The following is a 21,652-nucleotide window of genomic DNA, read 5'->3' as shown; positions in this document are numbered from 1 at the left end:
CTGGGTTCTGCAGCTTAGCAACTGTTGGGCCTGATGAAATTTTATAAATAAATTCCCAGAGTACCCATAGACCATCCAGCAGACAGGGAGCTTATCAACTATTTAGAGAAGTGTCCTTGGAAAAAAAAAAAACTCATTTTTTTCCAAATTGGGAATTACATGTAATGCTGCTGAAGAATAAGACCCATATTTCATATGGGATGGTATTTTTTTAATGCAAAATATAGTGATATTTGTATCCAAGAAGTATTCTGGAGAGGAAAAAAAAAGTTGGACTTAATGTTCTTTTTCTAAGTTAAAATGGAAGATTTCCAAAGTGGACCACGGGGGGAGCTGTTCACTGAAGCAGCATTATGGGCTGTCAAAAAGCAGCTCTGAGAGGTAGGACAGTGTAGGGAAGAAAAGGGAGAGGAGAAAACAATAGGGTTCATGACACAATGGGGACTGATGGCCCTGGGAGCAGTTAAACAGGGCATGTTAGCCCAGCTAAGGTATATTCTGGTTTTAGTAGATGAACTACTGAACAAAGGTGGGAAACTAAAGCAATTTGAATAAATAAATAAAATAAAGGCTCAACTCGGACCAAAACAAAAGCCCTTTTCACTGAACAGAAAGCAGCATGAAGGAGGAAAAATAAAAGTTATCATAAGCTGTTAATTCACTTAGGCTGTAATAAAATTCTGATTTAATACAGAATGTTCTCAGGAGTATTTTCTTACTTGCAGCTATTTCTTCACTTCTCCATCCCCCACGAAAATTCATCCCCTGATGCAAGTTAGAAAACTCACAAGTCAGAATTGAGTATTAAATAGTACCAGACAATTAAAACAAAAAAGGAGAAAGAAAAAAGCAGATAGATAGAAGGCCTCAGAATTCAGTCCTGTGAACACTTTTATCAGCCTAAACCAAATGAAATGCATCAATCTACCCAAAAAGAGGAAACAAAAAAGCAGTTACCAGCTCAAATCAAAGAAGCTAGTTTATATTCTCCCTCCTTCATTTTTTGACAATATGTACTGCTTCATTGTGAAAGCTGCTTTCAGTGAAATCAGCACAGAATCTCATCCAGAGTAAAGCCATAATCTGTGTGAATCAAACTGGGGAGGAAGATTTGACCCTAGAATAGAAGTCCCCATAAAATTTGGAGGTGGCAGAGTGTGCTGCTCTGTGCTCAGATGGGCTGCTGCAAAACCCAGCAGCACAAACCTGGAGCACCAGGTCTTCTCTGGAGCACGGCCTTAGGTGAGGGTGACATGAACTTCAACACCTGACATGAACACCATCTGTCAAGGTATTGTAACCCCAGAAAGCACAGCAGCTTCAGCACCTAGTATCCACTGTAGAACTTATTCAAGGGAGTCCTTGAAAGTATTAATTCACCTTCTACTGCAATTGGAAGAGTCATCAATCAGGAAGAAGTCACTTAAGCTGCCTTATTCAGTGACATCGCTGTTATTCTGCAGAGACAGACAGAACAAGTCTAAACTCACTAGAGTTGTGCAAGCACCAAGATGCTCGAGTTTCAGAAACCAAAGGACACCAAGGAGTGTCTCATCTCTCCCAGGACATCATTGGTGAAGATGACTCACTTAAGAAAGAATTGCTGAGAGTGAATTGATAGGACCCCATGGAACTCTTAAAAGAAATGGGATCATTGTTCTACTTAAAGGATATCCAGAAGTGCCTTACTTACTTATCCCTGCAGACAAAAGGGGGCTCTTGTATGAGATACTGGACTGGGAGCTGGGAAATGAGAAGTCTGGAAAGTCCTGTGTTTCCAAGTTGATTGATTCAGAGCAGCCCTGTCACAATATTTGGATTCGCTTTTGAAGAGCATGAGAAGAACACAACAGTTATTTCAAAGACCATAATAAAATGAAAACCCAACGAGTGAAACCATGAATAAGCTTCTTAAAAAAATGAAAAGTAGAACAGGTCAACAAGATTAAAATTATAAGAGAAGTATTAAGTCAAGCCTGGAGAGTCAATCATTATTATTTAAATTAAAGCGATGAGATGTTTTTCCAATTGCTAATATTTGTTTAAAATCCATTAAAAACAGATCTAACACGTGCAAGTAGAAACTTGGCTTCACATCCACAAAACTACTGAAGATGATAATGACTGGTCAGAAGGGACAATTGGTCTGTGTTTCCAAATGAACATATTCAGAGGCTCAATATACCTATGATTGAGGCAGGAATGGTTTATCTTATTTTGAGATTTTACCATGCTTAAACCCAGTGAGGTGCCACCACTGGGGCAATCAAGAATAAAGGCCCTCATTGCAAATTATCACCATCACCGGCCTATTTATCTAGAATGATTATTTACATTAAGAAAAAGACTACAAATACATGAACATGTGACCAACTTAAATCTCTAGAACTGCACAACCCCACTCACCTAGCAGTCAAGCAGAACTGCTGCTGCTATAGTACAAATTTCCAACGTGAGCAGAAATACGAAAATCACCCTCTCAGGGCAGACTCTACCAGCACACTTTGCCATGGTATGTGTATGCTGCCCTCAGCAAGAAATCCATCAACAACATGATGAAGCTTCACAGGAGAATTAAAAAAAAAAAAGAATAAAAAGTCCAGCTGAAAACTGTGAACGCTTCTCTTCTGCACAAAAAGTTCAAGAAACATTGTAACAACTGTATGAGATCAATTATTAAAAAAACTGAAGCAAAAGTCTGAAAATACCGTGAATGATAGTAGAAAAAAATGCTCCAAGAAGAAAATCTCAGTCAATATGGGAAAGTACCGAGTAGAGTTTAACAATTCACAAGTAACAGGTCCCAATAAACATGTCTTAAGGGTCCTACATGTAAGGTATAATCCAAAAGGAAAAAAACCAACAGCTAGAGCAACTCACTGAAATTACAGTCCCATTGAGAATAAAAAGTAGGCTAAAGAAAAAATCAACCTATAAAACAAACTTGACACTAACTGGATATAAAATGGGCATAGAGAGTTTGGACTAGTCAGAGAAGTAGGATCAGGTAAAACCCCAAATAGCTAGGTTTGAGAGCTAAAGCCCTTCCTACCCTGTTAAATGACAGAATATCCTACAACTGCAAACACACAACATTGCATCGGAGATGAGGAATGCTCTGTCAAAGCATAAGGAACCCCAGCACCTGGAATACTTTTGAACTTTCTGGAATTTCCATTGCTTTGACACAATTTTGTTGAGATATCAACCTGTGAGGAAGCCAAAATTCAATGTTGAGAAGGTAAGGACAAAGTCCTATGGATCATGAAAGATCATGCCTGTAGTTGAATCCAGTCCACTGCATTTCAGATCCTGACTAAAATCACAATGGGGAAGACTTCTTGGGTAATAGCAGGTGTGCCAGAACAAGTAAATTAATTAATTGTGAATAAATGGATTTTGTATATTGACAAGAAATAGAGAATTATTTTTTAAAGATTATCTAGGTTGGACACATTATTCTGTCCTATGAAAATGCCAGATAGAGAATTTGTGTTCAAGGGATATTGATATATTACATGATATGGGAAAATATCATGACAATGCTGACCATGAGGCTTTACAAAGCATAACAGACACCTAACTAAAGAAAGAAAAAAGGTCAACTGAAATATACAGAGTGAAGCAGAAGACAAGATACAAGAAGAACGAAGAACTCTTCTGTCTGGAGAAACAACTGCACTCTGTGGAAAGAAACAGGTCAAGTGGTTCAGGAAAGAAAGCTAGCCAGAAAAAAAATTAAGAAAAAGATCTGTGAACTGAAAAGTCATCCTTAATCTTCATAAACTCTGGAGAAACCCAAGCCAAAAAAGACATATTGAGAGAAAATCAAAGTTCATAAAGAAATTCCATACTGAGGAAACTTAAACTGTCAGGAGAATGTTTCATTTCCATGTAATTGCTGCTAGAGTTCTCCACATGTCCTTAAAGGAATATTTGTGTCATATGTATTTCTCCCCACCCTTCAGCTCACAACAGCAAACCCTGAGCAAAGTGGCTGGGCTCCACATTTACTGCATTGGTCTAAGGATCCCATTGTTTAGGAAAACTATAAATAACTTCACAAGAGTACACAAATACCTATTGATATACTGGGCACATTTGTACAAATATGTGCTCCTCAGAATCATCCAAAAAATTTTATTTCCCATACTCTAGAACAGATTTTCAATGAACAAAAGCAATATTTAAGACTACCATTTAAAATAAAAAAACATGCACATTTCTAAATTAATTGCTGTGCCTCAATACAACCTAAACTGGCAGCCCATTAAAATTTATCAGAATGAATTTGACAGCATAATGTCTTTAAGCTCACTGTATTGTATGAATGGCAATCCTACTTGTTTAGTAAAATCTGGTTGTATGAGAGAGCCTGGGCTATAAGTGAGTCAGTTATGATATAATCAACGTTCTTCACGCATGAAGCGACACTGGTAGATTGGTACAAACTTAGCTAAAGAGGCTCATTATCTGTACAAAATCTTTTTCTCACAGGTAACTAGTTTCACTGATCAAAAGGCTTATTTTGAAAAGCCCAGTTATAGCGACTGGGCTTTAAAATCAAGAAAATAATTATTTAATGACCCAGTTTTGGTTTTAGCACAACAAAAACAATCCAGTGGGTTTCATCTTTGTTAATAGTCACTTTTATCTTATAAGGTAACTTCTAACAGCTGATCACTGAGGCTGTCTTGTGACAGAATACTAAATACCAATCAATTAAGCTAGACTGTTTATTTCTATAGGTTTTGAATACCTAACATCAAGATGCAAAATAGACCCTCCATGTACAGCAGGCCTGAGGTAGATCTTAAACCTGCCACTGACCCTGTCTGAAGCTTTCTGCTTCTACCAAAATTTGGTATTAATTACCAATTTAAGACACGGAAACAATGCAAAATCTTTAGAACTGTTAACATAATATTGTAGGAAAAGAAGTTAAATATCATGCACAGTAACATCTGGTTTAGACAGCTTACATTACCTGACTAATGCTGAACATCCATGCAGTTTTGCAGTCTGCCCAGTTTATTCATCAGGCTTGTCAGATATCTAAACTCTATCCGATATGAGTTTGATATCAGACACAGATGTTCCATTATTCTGCACATCATTACAAGAATCACTCTTGCTTTTTACTATTTACTGAGTTTGGGATTTTTGGGATTTTTCTTACTGAGCCAAGGCAAGTCAGGCAGAGATATATGTGTATTAGACAAGCATGAATATAAGCGACATCTATAGAGCTAAACGGAGCTCAACAACTAAACTATGAATACTTAAAGCATAAGGAAACTTTTAATGAAGAAAACCAATACAATAAGTACCAATGCTGGGAATGCTGTAACCTCATCAGCTGTGACCTCGAGTACATTTTTGCAGTTCTTTCCCTGGAAGGGATGAATAGAGAAAGAACCGGTGCTGAATGATTATTCTGCTTGCAAGAAAGAAAATCCAGCTTCCAGAGGAACAGCAGCTCAGAGATGCTAGAGCACCAAAAGGCGGAAAATCAGAATTTGTCAATTTAAGCCCAAGACAGAAAAATATGACAACCACAGAAATGCTTTCAGAGGGCACTTGAACAAACATTTTGGAGGTCCATGAAGAATAATATGTGGTTTCAAATTTTTGTAGACAAAATTAATTTCTAGGTCTTCAATCTTTTGAATGGACTGGCAATAGATGTTTTTTAGAAAGAATGAGAGAAACTTGGAAGGAAAATATTATTCCTACTAAGTATCTACAAGTGGGAAAAAGTAACAATCTTGCATCTTTTATTTGTAAGGTATTCTGCTGTGATTACAATAATTGTGCTTTTCACCAGAGAATCCCTACACTGAGACTCAATAGACAAGATGAAGTGCATAAAATCCAAAATATAAGTGTACATAGAGCCTAATAAAATCTGCTAGATCTTTTTCAATTACAAGATTGATGTGAGGACATAGAGAAGTAAAGTAAATTTTTTCAAGACTGTTATAAGCACAATAATCTGAAGTGTTTCCTTTTAAAATAATGTTCCGAGGATTAGAACTATATAATCATGACACATGTAGAGTGTCAAAGAGAATCAAACTTCAGCGTCCTGTCTGAGTTGGTGCAGAAAAATACCTTCTGTAACTTGTCTGGGGAAAACAAGTCCTTTCCATCTGCTCTCTGCTGGGGAGCTGGCCAGGGGTCCGGTCGGGTCGGGTCCGGTCGGGTCCGGTCCGGCCCATCCCATCCCCGGGCCACACCCACGTGTTTGGCGCGGCGCTTCCAACCCCAGGGGCAGCAGGCCCACCACTGCCCAGTAGGAGCTGGTGCTACCAGAGAACGCCAGCCCCTCACACCCCCTTTTTCATTTTACTCTTAAGAGCAGATTGGCGGGCACAACATTTGCGGTGCCGGACAATTAGCAAAAGCAGCAGGGGGATGTTTGCCAATAAACACCCAGATTTGAGGTTAAGCAGCTGTAAATCTGCATTAATCGTTTCAGGAATTCAGCTATTTACAAAAGCTTTCAAAGAGCAAACAAATAAAAGAAGGGAGGGGAGAACAGACAGGAGAGGAGCCGATCGGTCCTTACCTTCACACTGCTTCCCTTCCCCTTTGTAGCCTGGCTTGCAGATGCATTTGTAGGATTTTGGTGTGTTTTGACAAATTGCGTCGATGTGACAGTCATCCGTAGCTTCTGCGCACTCGTCAACATCTGGAAGCACAAGGGGACAGATAAGAAGGGAGACCTGAGCCACAAAACACCAGGGATAGATACTCCCCTTGAAGCTGTCTGCCTGCCTGCGTTCTCAGTGTCATGCTGGAAATGAGAACATTTTACGACAAATAACTAAACCAGACAACGTGATCTTCTCCTCAAGTCCCTTATAAGCACTGCTCCAACGAGCTGGAGGGACTCGGTCTCACATTTCTGCACTATTAATAAAATACTTAGACACTAGAAATTAGCTTCTGCTGTTTAAATCTGGTACTAGAGACCCACATCTTAATAAAACAAGAGAATGCTTAAATTACATATAAGAGGAGAAAAAAAGACCACTTGCATGTTTTAGCACAGAGATTTTCCTAATTTATAAAGACAGACCCTAGTTTAAATAAACTGTGCTGGTGGGGGAATGGGAAAAAATATTTGAACAGCAAAACCACATTAATACTTTCTACTGAGCAGCAAAAAAATAAATAAACGGAAGACCATATGAAACTCGGTAAGGTAGAGTGGAGGAAAGCAACCTGCAATAACATCACCTACTTGGACTAACACTCATTTAGGGGAAAAAAGTGCCAGCAGCCGTCCCGGCCCCTGCACGGGTGGGTGCCTTACTGGGTACGCCCGACGCTGAAAGGGGGAACCTAGATCGCTTTTCTTGTTTTCAGAGTAGGAAGCCTTTACAAACATTTCAGTGACGGGCATTCGTTCTCTCCCCCAGACTTAAAGAGCATGGGGAGGGAGGAGGATGAGACAGAGGCAAGATCTGGTAGTCGTGGGAATGTTAATGAGGTGAGCATGGGGGGAAAAAAACCAAACCACTCCGACATACCCAGGGATGGGGTGCGCTGGGAACACGGGAACACTTCTGGCCCTGCCTAAGCTGCCACGACCCTGCACTGCCCACAGCCGGTCCCCGGGCACATCAGCACCCGCAGCTCCCGACGCGAGGGCGGCGATGCCACCGCGCCCAGGCCGGGCCGTCAGCACGGCCGCAGTGTCAGTCCCGCGCCTCCCAGGGGACTCCTCCCCGCCTCACGCCACAGCTACATCTGGGGCTCCCGGGAGGACACGGGCAGGCAGCTGGAGAGGGACCCGCAGAGCTGCACAGAGCACAGCCCCCGCTTTATGGCCAGGAAGTACCGAGGAGACAGGGGTGCTGCGGAGGGAGGCAGACGGGCATCCAGCGAGAGGCATGTGCAGTTGGTTTCATGCCAATTAGATTAACAGATCCTCCAAAAGGTGCACTAAAGTGAAAACAGTTTTATTATTAGCTTGAAATCCTAACGCTAATTGTTTCAGAAGTGCTCACTCAGCCATCTCCAGTGATAACACATGTCCTTCAAAGTCACCAGGAACAGGAGGGGGTTATTTAGAGAGGGGAGAATAAGCAGATATTGTAGCATGGCACACAGCAGAGAACTTCTCTGAGAGGTGCAGACCGCGGCAGCCCCGCGGGGCACTTCTGGAATCCCAGACAGAGAATCGCCTGGACTCTGTATTGTTGTTGTTGTAGAGGTTTTTGTGTGTGTTTTTGGTTTGTTTTGTTTTTTTTTTTTTTTTTTTTTTTTTTTTTTTTTTTTTTAAGAAAGAGGGGAACAGAACACCGAGCGTCGTAATTTTCCGGACTGTTGCCTTCTATCTTGTCCATTCGTTTATTTTTACTGCTGAGCCAATTCAGATCTAGTTATGATTTACATGACTTAGCTTAGGTGTTGCCCAGCTCAGGCACAGATTCAGTCAAGCACAAAGAGAAAAGAAGTTTTTGGGGGGTTTTCTCTGCGGTTTTTTTAATGCTTTGGTTCATACTTTTCGAGTCATTAAACCGGCACCCATCTCCCATCAAGATCAGCAAAAGTGACAGCTGGACTCTTTATAATGCCGTCAAAATTTAAAACTGCATTGAGCCAAGGGGGACATTGCACAGCAACCAGAGGATGCCTGGGAGTCAGGCGTGAATGCCAATGAGTCAAATGAAAGGGCAAAACCAAGTATGAGCCTCTGCTCTGCTCCACATCTTCACATTGCATTACTGGGACTTTAAGAACTTCTAGGCTGACTTCGTTCATTTTGTTACTTTTAAACACTATCCGAGGAACAAGGATTTTTTTTCCACGCCCTCTCCCCCTCCCTCCCCCCCACGCCTGTCCCCGCTCGTACTTCACCTTAAAAGATTTCTCCTCGCACAACTTCAAAACCTGCACACATTTCTTTCAGAAATCACTTCGGGCTTGCAACATTCCAAAGCAGATAGGATTGAGGGGTGTTCGATTTTTGGTTTGGTTTTTTATACACCGAAGCAAAGACAAAGTATAATCAGAGCTATTAAACTGATAGGAGGGCCCGTGTTAAAAACACCAGGTCTTTGGGTTAATGCGCAGACAAGGAAAACCTGTGAAGATATCCCAGTCGACGCTTGCTTTGCGGAGTCTCCAGGGCTCAGCACATACTTATCTCGTGGGCACTTAAGGAAACTAACTTCTTCTGCCCCATCTCTCCCTGCAGAAATCCCTCGGCTCCGGCTGTGTCAAACACACGAGAAAACACCTCCCCACCGCAACTTCCAAAACCCTCGGCGCTACGAGAATTAACCTCCCCCTCAATACCGTACAGCGGGCAGAGGAGAGCGGACAGACACGGTCCCCCCGGGGCCACGGCTCCGCGCCGCCCGCGCCTGGGGAAGGCGGCACGGCGGCGGAGCCCCCTCTTCTTACCTGCGCCCCCGCTGCCTCCCGCCAACCTGCCGGCCCAGGCGAGAGCGAAAAGCAAACAGCAGCGCCGCGAAAAGCAAACAGTGCCCATGATAATGATGCGATCCCCGGTGCCTGTCTGCGATAAGGGACGCGCTCGGGGCCGGCCGCGCGGAGCCGCCGGCGCTGACGCCTTGACAGCGCCCCGCTGATTCGCCGGGGCTCCCGCGGCGGGGGCGGGGCCGGGGCGGGCCGGGGGCAGAGCCGCGCCCGCGGCTGCCCTCGCTCCCCGCCGCCCCGGGGAGGGGGTGCTCGGGCGGCGGGGAGCCGGTCCCTGCGCCGAGTGGTGCCTACTGGCGGGGCGTGCGGCACTGCCCGGCGTGGCAGGGCGGCTCGGCTCGCTGCCGCCCCGACAGGTAGGATAGGCAGGGACCGCGTAGGGACTCGGCAGCATCGCCACCCTCCGCGCTGCGCCCCCCCGCGGCGGGGGCCGCCATGGGATGGACGGATGGACGGACGGACGGACACCCCCACGCCGCGGCTGTGAGGGTAGACAGGCCGGCGCACACTGCCCATCTCCTTGGCAACCCTGGCCAGGGATCCTTCACCCTTCTCGGGTTCAGGCTAAAAGACAACTTTTCTTTCTTCCTTTCTTTTCTTCCTTTCTTTCTTTTCTTCCCTCTCCCCTGCCTATCTTCTAACTTCGGCTAACTCCGCTCCCGCTTGCCACGGATCATCACCAGACGCTGGCTTCCTCCAGGGTTTTAAGGGCTTTGCTGCGGAGGTCAGTGTGCCTTTCCAGCCCTAGGTTTTCTCCTCCAAGCCCTTCACTCGGGTCAACCGCGGTTCCTGAAGGGATCCCTGGGCCGGCCCGGGGAGATATTCTCCCGAAAGTCACCAGCACCTTGGAGGTGAAAGTCCTTCACTTTGAAACCCAAACATGAGATATTTCTCCCCTCCGAGGCAAGCTCCATGATCCTAAACTCTTTCAGACTGTCTTTAAAGGACTGAAATAGCTGTCAGGCATCCCTTGTTATGGCCGTGTCGCCCATCTTCGCTTTCCACCTTTCTTTCACAGGTACCCCACTGCTGAAATGCTTTGCTACTTTAGTAATTCCCCTTTACTTCATGGCAGTTAGGAGTTTCAACTCCCAATTCCCCTGGGAGGCTGTCTGTCTGTCGTGCATGAGTTCCACTTGTCTGGAAGATAAATACACCCTGTCATAGCCTTTGATGCTTCTTTTTGACAAGTTCCTCCCAAATACACATATATGTCAGTACAATACACTTGCCCAGAAAGTAGGACAATTAAGTACTTTTAAGCTTGAAGAGATGGGAAAGAAACGTAAGAAAAGTTGCTCAGCCCAGCTGCGTGTTTAGTAAAACTCCACACCACGGTCCTTATTCTCCAATAACACTAAGCCACTACTGCACGGTGACAAAGCTGTTTGCTTTCCGCGTGTTTACACCTCTACTTTGGGCATTCCCGTCCTTAATCCCTTAGGGGTGGGGTTAGGGCTATTGCTATTTTAAATCCGGACGCTTATTTTTTGTGTGTGTGTGACCCGGCTGAGGTGCAGCGGTGGATTCCATGCCCGAGTCTTCCATGGATACACCACGGCGCGTCCGTGCCGCGGAGGTCCCCAGAGGGACCACACGGTGCCTTGGAGCGCCACCTCGTGACCGTCACGGCAGAGGCACCCAAGGGCCGTTCTTTTCCAAGATTTTTGGAAGGGGGAGTTTTGTCCTAGGTGAAAAGTTAGGCTAAATCTTAAACCCCTTCCCCATTTGTTGCTTTTTAAATATTTCACAGTTGGCCTTTTCGTTCAATTTCATGGTATCATACTAAAATTTGTAATGGGATAAATAATAAAAAAATTGTATATTTAATGAAGGAGTTCACTAGTCTAAAAATCTACTATCTCAACTTTTTAAAAAGCCACAGTACAATAAATAAGTTTGCTAAAGCAGCAAAACGCTTCCACTGCCTTGGTGACTTGCTCTCTGCCATGCATTGTAAGTATCGTGTTAGCTGCAGCTATTGAGTTACAGAAATCACCACACTTGTGCCTGACTCTACACATTTACAGTCCATAATACCTATATGGCACTCAGGAAAGGAGGTCCCCTTGATGAAATCTCGCATTGTTTATATATGTCCTCATATTCTCTGAGGGTGGCATACAACTGAAAGCTAAAGATCATTCAGATCAGCCGTCCCTCTTCTAGTGAGCTTGTTGTGTTTTTCCTTTACCAAGGTCCTGACAGATAGAATACATGAGGAAATACAAAAGTACTGTATTTATCTAAAGAAGGCCTGAACTGTAAATCAGGATTATTACATAAAATAAAGAATATAATCTACAATGCCAGGCTGAATATTTCCAGATGGGTCTTTTCAGTCTTCCTTGCTAAGGGACACATCTTAGAAAAGGGATCCTTGTGGATCCCCACCTTTTCCACCTGTAATTATGTCCTTGTGATTGGTTATAATAATCTAACATAATCTCTATGTCAATTCCAAAAATGATTTTATGAAAAATTAAATTTTAGAAGTAATGACTAAGCAGCTTCTTCCAATGTGGACAGTAAAAGCCAGATTCATGCCTGTAAACCTGCTCTGGATAAGGGGGATAAGCAAGAGCTACCCTGGGCTGCAGGTGAAGCCAACCCAGCCTAGGGGGCACCTCCAGTGTTTCTGCTCTCTACCAAAGTACTTTAGCTGTGTCTCAAAACCTTTGGGCAGCATGTTAATTGGCTCCTAATATTCTTCCACACTAATGCCCTTAAAGCTTTGGGGACTATTCCAATATAATAATAATAATGTTTAATAATAAAAGAGTTATATTTTAAAACAGGATCCATCTCTACAGAATAGAAAGTCCATACAAAGCTGCATATCAGGCAAGAGCACAAATAGAATTGTGGCTGCAGAACAGTACTCCCACCTTCAGAACACCTTTTCCCACAGATATGCACCATTTCAAAAATTGAAAAGACAGTTTTGAAAAGACAGAACAGCCTCTGCAGAATTATTTGGTTTCCTGGTTTGCTATTTATGAACACCTGTATATTGGGGCCACTGCTGCCTCAGGAGGCAGCACAAGCTGTTGAAGTGCTGGGAATCACAGCAATCACTCAATACTATGCAAACTTGAAACAATTTCTTTATCTCTCCATTTCTGTCTCCCTTCCTTCCTTCTGTCCCTCTTCTTTCTGTCCAATTGTGTAACTATGATATTTTATGAAAAATCCTTAGGATTTTCCCCTCCTGAGGAGCTGAGGACCCCAGGAAAGAAATGTAAACAATAACTATTTGCTACTGTGGAATGCAACAGGTGCATCTTCCATTGGTCCATGTGGATTGTTTTCACTTGATGATCAATCACAGCCACCTGTGTCGAGGCTGTGAGCAGTCACAAGATTTTGTGTTCTATTCTATTCTTGTTCTTTGTAGCCTTCTGATCATTCTTTTCTCTCTTTTCTTTTAGTATAGTTTTAATGTAGTAGTATTTTAATATAATATATATCATAAGATAATAAATCAGCCTTCTGAGAAAATGGAGTCAAGCCTCATGTCTCCACACACAGTGTTCACCTCAACACAATTGCAGTGAAAGCCCACTGTAGCAGGGCCTTTCACTGTATTAATGTAGCACCTCTCAAAATAACACACTAAACTTGTTTTGTCTGTCTCCTCAAATTAGGGCTTTCATGAGGCCAGTGAAGCACATAAACCCTGACCCTTTTAAGTTCAGTTCATCTATTTTTCTGGGAGAACTGGGAGAGATGTGGCTCCTTTGGATAGGGGACAAGGAATGCGTGTGCCAGAATTTGCGCTAGGAGCACCTACACTTTGAACCCTGAACCATGTATCTCCAAACTTTACTTAAATACTTTTTATTAGGAAGAAAGGAGCAATGCAAGCCCAACTCTTCAAAGCAATATAGACCATTCTGCATTTTTACATGTATTTAGGAGAAGCTTTTGACACTAACAGGCAATAGACATGCATAGATGCTGTATTACTTCTTTCCAGGGAAATATGACATGTAAGTTTCCTAGAAGTCAAGTAGCAGCATGCAGCTGAAGTAATTCAATGATTTGTTCCTGTATATGGGAGTAAAAAACAACAACACAAGTCCACCATAATCCATAATTAAGTTCTGCACAAGAAAATTCAGCATATAAGAGGAAGAGGATTTTTTTTCCCCCTAATTGGAGGGAACAAGGAATTGCATAGCACCTGCTGTAACAGTTAAGAGGGGACATTTATTCTATAGCTTTGGTGAGATCATAATCAGTTTTATCTCACTCTCCCATCAGTGAGACAATGTGTGAAACCTTGTGGAAGTAGTGGTAAATTTGGATATTCTGGGGGAAAAAAAAAAGGTGTAAGTCAGTGCCAGACTTTGAAGACAGACATCAACTCATGCTTGAGGACAGCTACTCTCTGTGCTGTTACCTTCCTCCAAAATTTGTCGCCTGCTTCATCCAACTGTCTCTCCCCTTCCATTGCCAGGGTGCCAAAAGAGATGAAGACTCATGCAAAAGCATTTCCTTAAACCTGTAATTATTTTAACACGGTGGATCATGAGGCTCATAAGGCTCAAAACACCTTACTGAGAATTACTATCCACAAATACATAAGTTTCTTTCCTCCTAAGTGTCTCATGAACAATTTTCCATTCAGAAAAAAATGCTTCAACAGCTAGAAAGTGGGAGGAGAGAAGGGAGTTACTAGGAAGAGTAATGGAGATGTTTGGTTTTTTTCTCTCCTGCTTGAATTATAACCACTGAGAGGGAAAGATGAAAACATGAATGAAGAGATTGAAAATACCACCATCACCATGAAAAGCAGAGTAGATCCTTCTTTTGTGGTACTCAGTCAATCTTAGTAAAAGCATATTTTGCCAGGATGAGGGTTACATCTCAAACAGGTGAATAAGGACTTGATGCATAAAGAGCTGGATAAAACTTCATAACCTTCATTATACAGGAGACTGGTTACAGCAGTCTCTCTTGAAATTAATAAGGGACACCTCTAAAAGCTGCAAGAGAGACACAAAAAACAAGGTTGTGCCTACTACCTTTTCTGGGATTATACTTTAGCAGGTGGGAGAAGATGACAAGGACCTGTGGAAACATAGAGCTGAGAAGGATACCTTCTAGAAGTCCTGTTTGATAACTGTTGCCAAAATAGTTTTAGAAATGGCAGTGATGTGTCCTTGTGTTCATAAGGAGATGAGAGTGACATTCTGAAATGGTTGGGTTTTAGGAAGTGGGGGCATAAGGGAGCCAGAAGGGAAATATCAAGGGAAAAAAAATCTAATTGCTCTTTGTCCATCCACTAGCCTTAGACTTGAGTAGGATGAAAATTTTAATTCAATGACTTGTCCACTGGAGACTTCAAAACAGTGACTTGTGCTAGTACAACTTCTGGCTCCTAATCTGCTGCAGATTACTTGCCATTGTATTTTAGCATTGGCATTTCAGTTACTTTCAAAATGAATCTCACAGATTGTGATTGCTGCTGCCCTAACATGCAATCCTCTTAAACACCCAGGTTTGCACACTCCAAAAATGTCAAGCAACTCAGAGGAAAGTCCCGTCTTTGGCATTTTAGGCTTACCATAGTTAAAATCTTAAATACTGGGTAGTCATTAACTGCTCTGGCCTGCACAGAACAGCAAACAGAGCTCTAGTAAGTCAGCTGACAAAGAGAAAGCTTTTGGATTGTTTTAGAAGACATGTACGTATCTCTTGTTTGAAAGTAAACCTTTTCTCAAAAATGGCTACAGCTGGCTCTGATTTCTTCTCCAAAGCACTTTGCACCCTGAGGCTGAGGTACTTTCTGTTGTACCTATGATCTGTGGTCAGCTATCAGTTCCCTTTCTTGTTCTAATCAAGGTCCTGAACATGCAAGGAACACTGAAGCATGTACATATTTATCAGCAGGACTACTCTTGCCTATAGACCTCTGCAAAGACTGCCTTAGTAGGCTTGGGTGCAGGACAAAGACAAGAGGCCGTGCCCTCCACTCACAGTCTCTTTATCTTTCAGCACAGCTCAAAACCAGCTGTGGGGAGTGACGTGGCTCTAATCCACATGGGCAGTCATCTCTGCTGTGTGGAACACACAATGTCACCACTTCAGAGGCAAAAGCTGATTCAGCTTCACAGAGGACTTAACATTGCAAAATTTAATTTTTTTTTCAATTCAGAGCCCTCAGGGCCTACCTGCCCTCCCTTCCCCCCCTAAAAAAAAAAAAAAAAAAAAAAAAAAAACAAAAAACACCACCACAAACCAAAAGCACTCACAAAAGCCCCAGGATTTCCAGAGGCTCCAAATTTCAACTGCAGCCTGGCAGAGCAGCCGCGGATGTGGGTGAGTTGGCAGGACATCTCGCCAAATCATGGTAAGATCTTGTAAGACTCTGGCAACAACTCTTTTGAACCTTTCCTGAACCAAAACCATTTCATTTTTAACATTGATAGCAGCAACAAGACTCCAGGAAAATTCCAACAGAAGTTTTTTCATAAAAAAAATTTTTCCTGATTTCTCCACAATTCCACAAACAATTAAAGGTTATTTCTCAGGACACCTTTACTGCAGACAGGCAGGAAAAATATCTTTAATGCAGCCAGCTCCTGCAATTTTCTTCCTTCCCTACCCACCCAGCCACTGAGAGCTAGAGTGAGATTTGTGTACTAATTAGAAATTCTGCATTCTTCAGGGAGGCCCACAGCACCAAAGCTGCTCTCAAGATTTTCTCTTTAATTTGCTGTAATGTGAAGAGAGTCCAATGCTGTTGAAACTTAGATAGTTTTGCATTGCAGCATCTGTTCAATTTACTGCAGGGACAGAAATTCTTCCATCAAAACCAGCTGGAGGACTAAGCACCAGGTCAGAGTATCAATCTCTTCACCAAACCAAGTCCAAGCCAACTATGTAGTGGGAGCTATGTAGTATAGATTTTTTAAAATCAATGTGCTCATTTTAGTTCAAGTGTAAACATGTACTCATCCCCTTGTTTAGCTGCAGTATTTACTGCACACAACCCACAATTTAAGAGCCCATTGCCATATAAACTTAATCTTAAACAAGAAGTGTGTTACGAAAGATGTGCTTGAGTTCAAGCCCTGGCTTTATCCAGTAAGCCTGGCCTATTACCAGTAACAACTTTTATCCTAGACAAAACCTCTATAAACCAAGTAAAGTTTTATTCCAAAGTAGGTACCTATATTGAAATATAAATGCATGTAATTCTTTGGACTGTAATTAAATGCATTTTAATTCAGTTGCTCTGTTCCTTCAACACAGCTGAACTGAGGTGGGCTTTGATCAGAAAGCCTGCATCTCCCCTGCTGTGACTGTAGCCTTAACCTCTTCAGTTGTGAAAAAATACTATAAAACACTGTAGCTGTCACCTGGAGAGACCAGTGTGTGTCAGGGGGATAGCAGCAGAAATTGAGGCCTGTAGTCCTATAGCATGAGCCCTGTGGGGCTCACCTGGTGAGAAATAACTTACAGAACAGTGTGACACCACAATGAAAAGTTCAGAAAGAGAACAAGCAGGGTCCTGTCTCCTATGGTCCTGTAGTAACTCTTTTCCATCTCTAGGCATGCTCAGATTAGCTAAGGATTGTGACAGTTAAGAAGTTTCAAGTGTTTCCCAGTAAACAGAATAGTGCTTCTGAAACAAGAAGAATTCAAAACAGGGAGAAGACTTTTTCCTCATTGTCTTTTAATGAAGAAGGAAAAATCTCTCAATCGGATCTTTAAAATACTTGGATGCAGCATTGTAAAGTTAATATTATTGTAAAGACAACCAAGTCTAGAGATGCCAAGATTATGGTATCATTTATATTAAATTAATAACACATATACATTTTAATAATTTAAAATGATAATAAGTATACATTATGAAGTAGAAATATATAAAATGTAGCATTACATTAATTTTATAATTTATATCAGCTGTGTTTCTCACATTTTTAGGTAGCCTTAATGCTTAAAATGTTGATGCTGAGCACTGCTATGAGCCTTACCACCAGTGAAAATGAACATGTTTTAGTTGGAAAAACTAGACAAAGGAAATGAAAAATTTAAGTTAGACCTAAGGATACAGTTGGGTACTTAGGGTTTTAATAGGAATAGTATAAGTAAAATTCAATTCCCACAGAACTGTGCAGCAATAGGAAAGTCCTCATCTTGTGTAGAATCATGCTGCTGTCAACACACCAGACAAACCTGATAGAACCAGACTATCATGATCTTTGTGGTTTATGAGAAACTTCCAACAGAGAAGATACTGCAGAAACTATCCAAGCTCAAATCTTTGCCTCAGATTTTTCCACCACATCAACCAATGCCTCCCCTTCTATAAAACAAAACGAGACAAAAAAGTCTATACACCTGTGTGTGTTGATTTTTGCAGTTCTAACCTGAATTTAATAAAACAAAAGGTTAGCAAATCTTCATTCCTTCTAGCACATTTTCCCCAAGTTTCAGGACTCTATTTCAGTCCCATGGTGGCTGCAGGGGTAATTGCAGTTGCTGTGAGTGAGCCTGTGGCTCACAGGCCATGTTGACACAGACTGCTGTGAAGGAGCTGGTGGAGATCCCTCGCCAGCACAGAAGGGGAACAGCCCTCCCCAGACCCCTCAGACTGCGAGCATGCTGCATCTCAATGGTAGAGTACACATCTCACACATTTTCCCAGTAATCATGTTTAAAAGGACCAGGAATTAAGGCATTCTCATTGCCTACTTCATCCTTAAAAGCACTCCCTGCTTGGTTACACACTTGCAAAGGCTTTGAAAAGACATCATTCTATCCAAATATACAGTGATGATTCCAGAACCACTTGGAAGCCCCAATTATAATTTTCTGCTAAATGAGTTCTCCTCCCTAAGGACTCTCCAGAGGAGCCTATGCTTTAGTGCACTAAGCTACCTATGAGATAGCTGAAGCTCAGACTAACTCAATTCCTGACAGGCAGCTGCAGTTTCAGCTGGTGTGAAATGGCAAATAGAAGAGAAGATTATCAAATAGAATTAAATGCAGCATCCTCACGAGATCTGGATATAGAGAGGGTAAAATTCCACTCACCTTAATCCTGCATATTATTTTGTTCTATTGAAAGGCCATGGCTGAATGAATAACGACAGGAGGATTTAGTCTCATATGTTCATTGCTTCTCTTTTCAAATTACATTAAATACACAGTGCAGACCCATTATTCATGTTGTTGTTTTTTAGTATTATTATGCCATTAGAGATGGATTGGACTAACACAGGTATAGTAAACTGCAGTGAAAGAAACTTACAGAAGATTATAGGACAGTAAGGCTTCATAAAAGTGTGCTCAGAGAGCTGATGAAATCAGAAAAATATCACAAAGTGAAAATACAGCAGGCACAAGCTACTGACTGCTTGAAAGCTCCCAGGTAAACTCTCATTGTTCTTCAATTTAAATTACAAATCTAAAATAATTTGGAATGAATTTCAGTCAAATATGATAGAATTAGAGAAGCAAAATCAATACTTGTGTCACCAATTTCTTGATGAAAGAAACCTTGGACCAAAAAGGCCAGATGTATGTAGATATATCTACATGTGTCAAGACTGCAGATAGTACATGTAAGATCTTGATGTGCAGAACCTGCATGAAACACAGCATCCTTGGTTCTTTTACCTAGAAATAGACAATTTCATCTACATGTTTTTATGGAGCTAACACTGAACATGACAGTACCTACCTTCTACAGCTCTCTCTGTCTGTTCTTCTCTCTCTTCCGCTAGTGCTTAATCAGGGCATTAAATGTTTGAACAGGATTTTAATTTGCATCTTCTTACTACCTCTGCAAGTCCAACCTCACAACTCAAAATAATGTAGAGCTTTCTGCTGGCTTTATTTGGCCTTCAGTTGCACACTCAGGTTTGTGTCAAGGGGGTGCAAATCCTGCCAGACCTAAACAGCAAGTTGAACAGTTCTGCAGTGTGCAGAACAGCAGTGTCAGCCCTGTGGGAGTCTTACACTGCATGTCCCAGTTCCACCTGAACACTACTGAGGTGTAGTAGAGTCCACATCTCTCTCTGCAGGGGAGGGATACCATGAGCAGCTGGGCAACAACAGCAAGTGTTGCCATCTGTGCCACTCAGGGTCATCTGGGCCTCATTTGGTGCTTCCATGGCTTGCCAGCTACAGCTGATCAGCCTGCACACTTTGTTTTGGGAAGAAAACAAAATAGGAGTTTTGTCTTTGGATAACAAAGTTACATAAAAGTCACTCCACACTAGGAACTGAGAGGGTGTAGCTCCAGGATAATTTTTGTATCAAGCTATAGAAACTTCAGCAAGTCTCCAGTTTGCAATTTCAAAAATTATTTATGATGAGGCCAGTATTTTACAAGTGTCTTCTATTTAAAGAGATTGATAAATATTCATGAATTAGGTCTCATAACACAGAAAAGGGGAGTATTATTCTCCCTTAGTAAAGATAAGGGAAAGATCATACAGAGAGGTTAAATTACTTTCTCAGGTTCACACGAGAAGTTTGGAAAACCCAGGAAAACCCAGGGAAAACCCAGAGTCAGGATTTTGAAAGGGATTTCAGGTGTCTCCATTATAAAGGTAAGAGTGGCTTGACACAGGGACTGCAAGCTCCATGCCTGTTTGAAATCAGGCCACTCAAGGGGGTCCACAATTAGGCATCCACTGCTACTAATAACCTTGGCAAAACTTAGTCCCTGTTTTTGACTGCTGCTCCACAGTCTTCAGTACTGTAAAGTGCAGTGTGCTGTCCTACCAAAATACAGTGGGAGCTAATTAAAGGCTGTAACTTATCCCTAGCCACCCAAAAATTAAAGCCCCATGTTCATTAAACACTGTTTTCTTTTCTAATCATGTTCAACAGAGTTTAAATGCATTATTTTTACACTAGAAATTTGGGATAAGTCCTGGGTATTGCAAAACAGTCATGCTCCAAGAAATCCTTTCACTCAAGAATAGATGATTCTATAAATATAAATTGTTTTACAGCCACAGACAGACATCTAGTTTTCACTGAAATTAAGCCAGCAAATATCTTCTGCCAGTACTATAACAATAATCATGCTGATAGTGTTATTTCAGTTTACTGAAAGCCAGGATCCAGTATGCTACAAATTAAATCAAGCACCAAAAGATAAGCAGGGTGAAAGGAAATGAATGCTAATAAAAAATTTAAATGTTTACATTTGTTTTCTGGGTTCAGATACAAACCCAACATACACAAGCAATCCTACATGAAACTATAGCTTTATTTTCCCCCTGTTGCCGTCTGCCCTGCTCCCTTTTTTAAAATTTAAAAGCAGATTATGCAGACAAAGATATTATGAGAAAGCACATTTCAGTTGCAAGGTTTTATGACAGGGAAGGAAAACAGGGTTCAGGCCAATTAAAAGCTTTAGAGAAGAAAGGCAAATCAATTAAAAATGCCAGAGGGCAGACACTGGACAGAAAGAGAAGAGACTTTGACAAATTTGAAATAACTCTGTTCTCCACAGTCCATAATGGCAGATGAAAATAAGCTGTACTCATACCCACATATATTCAGAGGAGAATGAAGCATTTGATATCTCATGGATAAAACAGATGTGTGCTTCCACAACTGAATAAACAAGCCACAGGACTGAGTTAGTGTTTGGTGAGTACTTTGTAGAAGAAAAGCAATATATAAAATTGAGATGCTATTTTTAAGACACACAAGCAGTCAGCCTTCCAACTCAGCTGCTGAATTATTATTCTTATTGATCTGCTACTGCATTGTTTTTTACACCACAAAACCCGTTCGCTCTCAATAGAACACAGGCACTGAAAAGACAATAGTCATAAAAAGATTTGCAATATGGAACTTCAAAGAAATCATATTCCAATTTTGGCAGCTTACTAGGAATAAGAACCCAAATTGCCATTGCTGAATGTATCCTTTGACTGTAACTATAATTTAAAAGCATTGTCCAATGTAATTTCTTCCTTTTTTTCACACAGTGATCCCAGGCCAATTATTTATCCCCCCTCCCCCCTAAGAATAGTGTTTTGAAGTCAGCCAATGAAACATGTTTTATTTAAGGACTATATTCCTAAAGCAATGGAACAGATTCTTTGGAGACCTAAAGGTTGCAGAGCACTTCATTAGTTCCACATAATGAAAGAATGGTGCAATTGAAGGAGGTCTCTAAGGGAGAATGGTGTGAAAATTAGAGACTCGT

General features: G+C 41.7%; 1 protein-coding gene across 5 annotated transcripts in view; it reads right to left on the bottom strand.

Moving 5' to 3' along the window:
• The window catches only part of SCUBE1 (signal peptide, CUB domain and EGF like domain containing 1), a 230,160-nt gene that overhangs the window by 184,198 nt on the left and 24,310 nt on the right, over positions 1–21,652 (bottom strand). For 3 of the 5 annotated variants that reach the window (XM_064420577.1, XM_064420578.1, XM_064420580.1), the window contains exons 1-2: positions 9,421–9,823; positions 6,572–6,694 (exon numbers count right to left, since the gene is read on the bottom strand). In XM_064420577.1, coding sequence (XP_064276647.1) covers positions 6,572–6,694; positions 9,421–9,508 — 211 coding nt within the window. In that variant the 5' untranslated portion in view covers positions 9,509–9,823. Of the gene's footprint in view, positions 1–6,571; positions 6,695–9,420; positions 9,824–21,652 lie in introns of those variants that run through there. The other 2 variants (XM_064420576.1, XM_064420579.1) reach the window with 2 other exon arrangements.

The sequence above is a fragment of the Passer domesticus genome, chromosome 5 (assembly GCF_036417665.1).
Source record: "Passer domesticus isolate bPasDom1 chromosome 5, bPasDom1.hap1, whole genome shotgun sequence".
In the NCBI taxonomy this organism is placed as follows: Eukaryota; Metazoa; Chordata; class Aves; order Passeriformes; family Passeridae; genus Passer; species Passer domesticus.
The sequence above is the reverse complement of the archived record's forward strand: the minus strand, read 5'-3'. Positions and strand labels throughout refer to the sequence as shown.